Below are 10,415 nucleotides of genomic sequence, written 5' to 3'. Positions count from 1 at the left end.
CGGGAAGGATATATTTGGACCCAAAGTATAACGAAGGGTATATTTAACCCTTTTCTAATAGTACAAGGGTATATTTGACCCTTTTCCGATTATATATTATATTTCATTATGAAACACATAAGTTGTAACACATAAGTTGAAGGATGTGTGTACATTAAACACGCAATAGGAACTTATTATCACATTAAGACATAGTTTAACAAGACTTATTATAAGTACACTTATTTTGGTAATTTTCCATACCATTTTAGTAAAAATATGCTTCTTGGCGTTTATGGGCCAAACAACTCATTATTGGTTCCTGGGACAAAGTAAAAGTGCTAGTTTGATCATCCTTAGGGTAACTATATGCATCATAACACCTATCTTTAAAGAACCTCGAAAATCCTGTTGGGCCACAATTTCCAGAATTACAACAATATTGATCAGTCTTGAAAACGGTACAAGGATTGTGACATCCTCCAGGAGCTCTTAGCTCTTTTGGGCATTGCCCATTAATATCAGCAGAGCACCTAATGCCACGGCTGCACCCATTGGATGTAGGGCTAAATTCTATCGGCACGTTGAATCCATCGACTAGAGAGATGTCAAAAAAATCAAGATTACTGTACTGGTTTAGGGCATACTCGGCCAAAGAATTTGGGGGTTGCCCATAAGATTGGCACTTAGGAGGAGATTGCGCAATCTCCAAGTTTGACAGATACCCCGACCGAACCATTGAAATTGCAGCCGGTTCGGACGGAAATGCGGGCTTGTGATGTTTTGGAACATAGATTCTCCGCTTTTGACCAGGGTTTAGTGCGCGACCACCACTGGGGCACGGACGCGGCCCACTGCATGTTGTAAGGACAATTATTTCGAATGTCGAATATGGCTGCCTCAGAGTGAGTCAAGAGGAGGAGATGAGCAATGAGAAGAGAAGGGAACATGAACATGGACATGAAAGTGCTCATTTTTTTATGAAATTGGGAACTTAGTTTTTCTAAGGGTTTAGTGTGCATGGTGAGAAAGAATTGATCTATTAGCTATTTATAGAGAAGAATTTGGGGCAATGTGCTAAAAAATTTAGGTATTGGAGTAGAAATATATGATCATAGTGGAAGTGGCGTGGAAGTGGCAAATGCTTGCAGATCTAATTAGTCTTCGTCAATGCACAAGCTAGTTACCATTGTTAGCAATTAATATTTTAAAGCATGTTTGGGTTAGCTGATTATAAATAGCTTATAAGTATTAGGTGTTGATAGGTATACTATTAGGTGAAGAAATTATTTTTATAAATAAGCAGATATTATATATTAGAATTGATAATAAACAGTTGATGCGTTTGGTAAAAAAAAAATTGATAAATTGTTCTTTTGACAAAATGATTACAAGTACCTTTAAAATTACATTTGTAAAGAAAATGATGAACGACCAATTTGGAAATTGGAGTGGTGTCCTTTTCTTTTCTTTTTTTCTTTGGAAAAGGTATTTTGAGTGAATCAGAACAAAGGATAGAATAGAAAAAGTTTTGGTCAAACTAAAGACGTTTATAAGCTTAAAAATCATAGCTTTTGGCTGATTTTGGCTTATAAGCACTTTGGATGTTTACTAAATACGTAAATAAGTTAAAAGGGTCTTATAAACCATTTAAACAGCTTATAAGCTTAATTGAACACCATCTCAAACTTTTCCAAGGAAAATATATATATTATAATTGGCTTAAAACTTTGACTTCATAAATTGTGCAAATTTGTGAGTCTTCCAATAAAGAATTAAATGGATGGAATGATTATCATATAAGGAAAAAGAAAATCCACAAGCCGTTTATGTATTCGTTCAGTGTAAGTAATCATATCGAAGGAGGAATAGAAAAGTTGCAGTGCGTGCATTACTCGCATGATAATGTTATATACCGTCGGTTTAATTTAAATTACCAAACTGCTAAATTACTATTACCATTTTGAAGGTGATTCTTTAATTTCTGGAAAGTGTGGGCAATTCAAAGTTAGATAAAGACCCTGTCAACGATAAGATCTTGTGTATTATTTATTGATCTGTTATATTATATTTTACCGATCTTCTACGAAAGAATCATATATTAACTAACAAATCATTTGTAATTAATCACAAATCGATCTCCCCCTCACTAAACTTGATGCTGGCGATGAATATAATTAGGTTGCAGCGGACAGGAGATGTTGGCTCATAGGCAAGAAATTGTGACATTACAATAAAGATTTTCTTCCTATCCTATTTTAATGGAGTAAAATTTATGTCTAGCTTTTTCTCGACAATATTTAAGGGGCGATGTTGACAGAAATAAAGAGGGACAAATTTGCACATTTATCATGCGAAAAGGACCAATTTTATCTTTTATTTTACTTTTTTGCACAAAAGTATTGTTTCAACAAGTATCATTAGGAATATCAAAAAGTAACGCCCATGCCATGTGTGTGACATGTTGTGAGGTGAAAATCATGGATGTAGCAACCTCACCATGCAAAGGTGCATAGGCTTGTACTGGTTACTTCGCGTGTAAAGGAATTGCAGATGCTATAGGGGATGAATATTTTTTATATATAATAAAGGCAACATGGCTTACAATTCACCTAAGGAACTACATTCAGATAAGTGTTTAAAAGAACTTATGAAGCACCAGTTGATCAAAGATAAAGCAAAGAGTAAGAAAACTTTGACAATCATTATCCCTGCATTCAAAATAGTTTTTATCAATCAACATTGGTGTAGTTCCCAGCATATGGAGCTTAAAAATATAAAATATAAACATAAAATATACTAGACAAAATTTGATAGTATAAATACCTGTAATTGATAATTCATAAAGAAATTACGAATATACCGATGACCTATCTATATGACTGTGAGTTGTGACATTTAAGTGTGTTTTTCTCCCTCATTGACAATAAAGTGTGTGCTATTGTGATTTTACAGTCAATATATTCGAGTGACTACGTTTCACTTTACCAAAAAAAAAAAAAAAAAAAGAATATGCTTACTGAGGGTGGAACTACAAGTCTATCTACGAATTTGGCAGAACGTGTTAATTCACGATTTTGCACTCCCATCATTTGTATTTAAAATCTACTTATTATTATGCATAAATTATTTATTTAAAACCTAATAAGCTATCTTTCCTAAAATCCAAAACCCATTCTTTAATATATTTATTTCTTGTGTCCGGTTGCTAACTGCTAAGGCATGTCACGCAAGACGCATTGCCTTGAGTATCAAATGGAGATTAGGGGGCTACAATATTGGGAAGTATAAAAATCCATACAGTACTAAGTATGGGCTGGTTGGATTTTCTTTTTATATTTTTTGTTTAACTTATTTTCAAATCGTCCGTATTCGATTTGACCTGCCAATTTGCCAGCACTGGCCATGTGTTAGCCTGGTCTCTGAGATAAATTTTAACTCATTAGTTTCAAATTCAACCGAATAAGGCAAGCAAATGCAGTTAAAAAGGCAAAATAAACTAGTCGATGATCATTTGAGGATAACAGAGTAATTCAGGAAGCGCCCAAATCTAGAGAAAGCATAGAAGAAGAAATCACATGATATATATTGTCGTAACTTAAAAGAAATGACACACGATAAACGATATTATTATTTTTCATTATGATAAATATATATTAGTTGAAGGGTGTGTGTAAACATTACACACGCATAAGTACTTATTATCACATAAACGCAACATAGTTTAATTTAATAAGACTAGTACACTTATTATGGTAATTTACCATACCATTTGTAGCAAAATATGCTTCTTGGTATTTATGGGCAGAAACCCACTCTATAATTGGTACCAGCAGGGCAAGTGAAAGTGCTAGTTTGATCATCCTTAGGGTAACTATAGGCATCAGGGCACCTAGTTTTAAAGTACCTCGAAAAATCTGTCGGGCTACACACTACAACATTATGCCTATATAGCTACGAAATACAATGTAGCTAAGCATAAAAAATTCCGCGGCTAAACACTTTAGCCACAAATTTTTTGTCCGTAGCATTCGTAGCAAAATGTAGCATAGCTAAAGGTTAGCTACGGACTTTACATGGTCCGTGGCTATGGATTGATACTTTTTGCTACGAACTTTTTTGTGTCGTAGCTTTGATGATAAAAAAAAAAATTCCACGATATATATACTTATAGCAAATAATTTTATTCTTTTGCCACGATAGATAAAAGTTGTAGCTATCTTCATATTGTATACAAAATATTATATTGTAGCAAAAGATTTAATTTATTTGCCACGCAAACTCAAATTTTTTAGCATATATAGATAGCTTAATCTCGTGGCAATAGCATTCGTATTTAGCTATGAATTAAAAATTTCATAGCTATGAATTGAAAGTATTTGCCCCAAATATTTTCATATTGTAGCCAAAAATCCATACCTCTTGCCACGATTTACATAGATTTATAGTTAAAGTTTTCATCATTTTGCTACGAAAAGTGAAAATATATTTTCATGTGGATATTATATATACATTTAGTTATGAACTCACAAATTTATTGTACGTGGCAATTATTATATCTTTAGTTGCGAAGACAAAAAATTTATTGTTACAAATGGAAGAGCAAGAACTTTATAACGTAGCTAAGAATTCAAATACATATATTTATATTCCAATACAAGTTCAAATTACACAATTCTATTTTTTCCATTTCAAAATATTTACAATACACAATTCTTCCATGACACCATCTCGTTTTTAGATCCAAAGAGCCATAGTCTTCTTTCTTTCCTTTCACGGTCTCAAACCGCACCTTAGCTTGGTCAACATTGATTTTAGCTTGTCATTTTGCTCTAATTCCAAAACAAGTTACCTATAAAAAACAACGATCATATATATGTATTCTTAACTATTAACTACAAAGATGCAAATTTGATTAGTAAAAGTATTAGTAGAATTTCAAGAAGAGAATAACTATGTCTTGATAATTATTTTAGTAAACTTTAACATATGACATAATCGAAAATGCAAAGCACAAAAGAAGAGTATGAGTTTTGACGGTTAAGCGCTTACAATTGAAGCAAGAACCTTAATCTAAACAAAAAATTTAAGAACTTTAGACTGAACCATACATGAGAACCAAAAGTTTCATAAGTTCAATGAAGTGAATCGAAGAACTAAATTTGATGGTTCTAACTTTAAGATTCTTACAATTAAAGCAATTGCACTTATAAAATTTTTAGTTCATTTATATCTATGCTCGGTATCGAAAATGCTATCCGCTATGATAAGTATACATGTCAAAATTTCAATTGATTAATGTTGCTTTATTCTTAAATTTAAAAAATTATGGTTCCTTCCAATATGTTAAAACTATAAAATATTTAAATCCCCACTCCCTATAAATAATAAATAAGGCACAATATCTATGAAATAGCTATATGTGCAATATTAAAACCAAAAACCTAAGTCAATTGAATAGATGTAAGGAGATTTAAAAACCCTAAAATATAACACCATGAACATACCGTTAATATATATAGTTCTCTCTTGCTCTTCTTTGTCTTTCTTGTTCTTTTTCGAAAATTAATAATTGAAGAAAGAAATGGAAAAGTGGGTAGGATTGTTGCGGCTGTACAGGGAGACGGAGTAAGAAGAATGAGATTTAGGTTTTAGGGATTAATTGTTTGGCCAATACGCCAGTGTCGTGCCTTTTCCCCTTTTTTTTTTTTTTTTGTATATATATTTTAGCTTTCTTTTGACTTGTCTTATATATAAATTTTATTTTATACAATAAGTACCAATTATGATAAGGAAAATTACGTATAAAAGAATAAGTAATAATTATATAATTAATATCAATGTAAATGGAAACAATCAACTACAACTACAAAATTTTCAGTATGCATATAGACTTTTTGAAAGTAAGCGATTGCACAAAAGAAATTAATCAATTTGAAAATAATAAAAACCAGATATACATAAATATCTCTATAATAATAAAAAATTGATTTGACATACAAAATTACATAATTAACGTTAAAAAAAAAGTTATAATAAAATATAAGTTTTGAGGTTACAAGTAAGTAGGGGTGTGCACATAAGAGTTAAAAGCGATTCAAACCAAAAATCGATTGAATAATAGTTGTGTAAGTTTGCTTTGGTTTTAAATCTTAAAAATTGAAAATATTTGATTTGGTTTGACCGAACCAAACCGACAAATTATAGACACAATTTGTATAATTATATATATGCAATGTATTAATTTACTTTTTCATCAACATTTTCTTTATGTCTAAAAGGCTAATGAACTTTACACCTATTAAGTCCATTTCTTAAAAGCATTTCATTCCAAAATATCGACAAATATGCAACAAGAAGAAAAGAGAGACTATGCAAGTAAACACATATGACCTAAGTGTCTGATGTTGCACACTTAATCCAAACTTACTTATTTCCTATGAGATTTACCTTAAAAATTGTATTTAAACTTTATTCACTTAATCAAATCTCATAGATCTTAAAGCATTTACTCCATAATCTAAGAAAATTATAGCTGCAATACTAGGATAATAACGGATTATAAGTTGGAAAAGGATGAAAATAGGGAAAACAATAAAGAGAGAAATACCATTAGAGTAATAAAATCATCGATGGATATGTTATTATATTTGGTTTTGTTAAATTGATTTGATTTTGGTTTGAACCAAAAAATAGCCAAAAGGTTTGCAACAAGTAGGTTTACAAATGATCTATTAATGAAGATTAATTTTTTAATTTTATTCTTTTTATTTGAATGTTAATTATTATTTAATTCATATACAATAACTATTTTCTATCTTTTAGGAAAAATCTAACTTTATTTTAATTTCTTTTTCATAACCTAACCTTGTTAGACCGTCTTTTCATGATTTTTGTAATCGATGTAAACATATTAGTAAATTATTATAGTTAATCTATTGTGGTTAAATACTATTGTTGCAATCGTAAACGTGTATAACCAAAATTATAGTTAAATATGGAAGTTTATTGTCACTCTAATTGTAGTTATTCATTTTATCATCAGAGATAATTGTAATTATTAAGAAAATTATTTCACCTTTTCTCAAATATAAAAAAAATCCATATATCTACAAGATTTTGTTTCCAATAGTTTAAGGTGGCTAAACGATTACTATCACTAAACCAAATTTCAACTCATTGTTATAAAAAAAAAAAAAAAAAAATAGCTACCAAAATTTATCACAACAATAAATCCGTGGATATATCATTTTGTCATAATAAATAATTGTATAGATTAAGCCGACTATTGCCACAATTTTTTAATACTCGAAGCAAAAGTATTTCTTTAGCTAAAATTTTTGTTTAAAATAACTTTCTGTATCTAAAAGGTTACTGTTGCTATAGTGAGTTTCAACTCGTGACAAAAATAATTTATAAAATTTTATTATAGCAAAAGATCTGTGGCTATATCATTTAACTCTTGCCACAATTTTTTTATAACTTGAAGCGAAAATATATATTTAGCTACAACATTTAGTTTCAAATAATTTATCGTGGCTAAAAGGTCACTATTGCTACAGTAAGTTTCAAATTATGGCAAAAATTAATGATTAGCTACGAAATTTTATTATAGGAAAAGATCGTGGTCGTATCATTTAATTATTGCCACAAGCTTTTATGTGTTGAAGCAAAATGTTTTATTTAGCTACAACATTTTGTTTCAAATGATTTATCGTGGCTAAAAGGTTAATATTGCTACAGTAACTTCTATTGCGTGGCAAAAACTTATGATCAGCTACAAAAATTTTATTGTAGCAATAAAGTTGTAGCTATTTAGGTAATTATTGTCACGATGGTTAGCAATTGTAGCAAAACTGAGGAATTAGCTTTGCCAATTTAATTTCTGTGGCTAAGAAATTTTAAGAATTTGTAGATAGCTACGGAATTCAAATTTTTGTGGCTATTACTAAGTATTAGCTACGATTTTTAAATTCATAGCTAAGATTTCGTAGCTATATATGCCTTATGTTGTAGTGACAACTTCCAGAATTACAACAATAGTTATCAGTCTTGAAAACGGTACAAGGATTGTTACATCCTCCAGGAGCTCTTACCTCATTTGGGCATTGTTCATTAATATCGGCCGTGCACCTAATGCCACGGGTGCACCCATTGGAGGTAGGGCCAAATTCCATCGGCACATTAAATCCATCAACTAGAGAGATATCGAAGAAATCGAGATTACTAAATTGATTTAGGGCATATTCAGCTAAAGAGTTCAGGGGTACCCCAAAAGCTTGGCACTGGAGAAGACCATTGCAATCTCCAGTTTGGCACGTACCCCGGCCCGAACTATCGAAATTGCAACCGGTTCGGGCCCATATACGGGCCCCTTTCGTGCCAGCAGGCACGTCTATAGTCCAGGTTTCGCTGGTGTTGAGTTGTCGACCACCACCCACTGGCACGGACGCAGCCCAGACAGTGTAGGGACAATTGTTTCTAATGTCAAATGTGGCTGCCTCAGAGTGAGTAAAGAGGAGAAGTTGAGCAATGAGAAGAAAAGGGAAAATGAACATGGACTTGAAAATGCTCATTTTTTATGAAAATTGGTACTTAGGTTTTCTAAGGGTTTTAGTGTTGTGAGAAAGAATTGGTTTGCTAGCTATTTTATAGTAGAATTTGGCCAAGTAGTTTTGCTGAAAAGTTTAAGTCGGAGCAGAAAAAGACTATCACAATGCAAGTTGCAATTGAGTTGTTAGCCTAGCTTGTTAGCAATTAATGTTCTAGGTTTTCCAAGAGAAATACTGTGGCTTAAAACTTCTAAGAAGAATTAAATGGATGGAATGATGTTAACGAAATTCTTTTAAGGGAGAATCACAAGAGAGGCGTATCTAGTCTAGTCTTAAAGCTAGGGTTCACGTGATCAATAGTAATTGTTGTCCAAACCTTATATTTTTATTAAGAAATTTTATATATTTATATTAAAGTTAAAATCGCTGGCAAAATTCATAAATATCAAATTCTAAATCCATTTTTGTCCACAAGCGACTATTCAACATTCGTCTAAGTAATCATATGAACAAAAACAGATCGAAGAGTTGCACTACATTACTCCACATGATAATAGACTAATAGTTATGAACTGTTTGTTTTGAAGACCAAATTACCAAAGTACTAGACTTACTGTTAGATAACAAACAATCAGACACTGCCAATTAATGAAGACTAGACTTAGTGTTGATAGGTCTGAGAAGTCTTGAATAATGACAACAGAAACGAATCATTCAAGGGTATGAAACCAAAAATAATAGGTCCCTTATTTTCTCAATCCGAGAAACTAATCTGTCCCTTATTTTCTCAATCCGAGAAAATAATCTCCTGAGATCAGTTCTAATTTAATTTTTTTTTTAAAAAAAAAAAGGACCTTGCAAATATATACCTCCGATCCTGTGTTATATTTTATCGATTTACTATAAAAAGGGTCATATAATTAAAGATATATTTTTATATTAATGGACCATAAAACCGATGTACCGGACATTCTGGCTTGTTGCTAGTTGCTACGCATGAGTAAAATTGTGATAGTACAATAAAGATTTTTCTCGACATTTAAGGCCGGCTTAGATGTTGACTGCTAAACAAAAACAAAAATTACACAGTTACTGCCGTCTACCGACACTAAAAGATTAGTTTGAAAATCCTCTTTTTATAATGAAATTGGAGCAGAATTGGATGTTCATAATGCAAATTGCAATATTTGACTGCAAAGCTAAGGTCTTTGTCAATAAAATATGGTGCTCAGTAGAATGGTACATATAGCCTTTAATTAAGATGTGCTATGAAATGGTTAGCACTTAGCATTGTTAGAATTGTTAGAATTTAATGTTATAAAGAATTGGTCCACCAGCTATTTATAGGGAAGAGTTATTTGGGTAGGTTGTGGTGAAAATTTTAGAAATTGGACCGGAAATATATGATCATAATACACGTTGCAATATTTCTTTTGATTGCAAGGCTAAGTCTTCGTCAATATATGTTGCTATTTCTGGTCTTCAGTGGTGTTAGAAACTATGTGTTAATAAAAACATCGTGTGGATACTAATCTTACTAATTGTCGTTGATATATAGGTATCAAATTGCTCATCAACTATACAAGGACTTACAAAGGAGGAAGATTCAATCTCCTAAAAATGAGCAGAAGTAGATTGGCGGATTTACTCAAAATATAAAAAAATTCTACTCTTTATATTCATTCAAAGTTCAAATACTGTATTCTTGAGTTTAATAGCATCACAAAAGAAAAATGTAGTTGTGGCGTATATAAAAATACTTTGTGTCGTTTACTTTTTGCATTTTACATTCTGCTTTTAAATTTTGCTTCCTTTTTATCTTGAGATTGCTTTAAGCCTACTTTAATAGTCGACTCTCGGAGAAAATTCAACAATAGTTGACTA

At 31.3% G+C, this 10,415-nt stretch overlaps 1 protein-coding gene and 1 pseudogene across 1 annotated transcript; both read right to left on the bottom strand.

The window, feature by feature from the left end:
- Window positions 1-247: 247 nt before the first annotated feature.
- LOC132031848 (protein P21-like) lies at window positions 248-977 on the bottom strand (annotated as a pseudogene).
- A 2,605-nt stretch (window positions 978-3,582) lies between these two features.
- Window positions 3,583-8,579, bottom strand: LOC132030488 (protein P21-like). The gene is made up of 2 exons (XM_059420141.1): window positions 8,003-8,579; window positions 3,583-3,911 (listed from the first exon to the last, which is right to left on the bottom strand). The coding sequence occupies exons 1-2, from the start codon at window positions 8,553-8,555 to the stop codon at window positions 3,778-3,780; spliced, it is 687 nt and encodes a 228-aa protein (XP_059276124.1). The 5' UTR covers window positions 8,556-8,579; the 3' UTR covers window positions 3,583-3,777.
- Window positions 8,580-10,415: the final 1,836 nt, after the last annotated feature.

The sequence above is a fragment of the Lycium ferocissimum genome, chromosome 9 (assembly GCF_029784015.1).
Source record: "Lycium ferocissimum isolate CSIRO_LF1 chromosome 9, AGI_CSIRO_Lferr_CH_V1, whole genome shotgun sequence".
Lineage (NCBI taxonomy): Eukaryota > Viridiplantae > Streptophyta > Magnoliopsida > Solanales > Solanaceae > Lycium > Lycium ferocissimum.
This window is presented reverse-complemented; position numbering and strand designations above follow the sequence as displayed.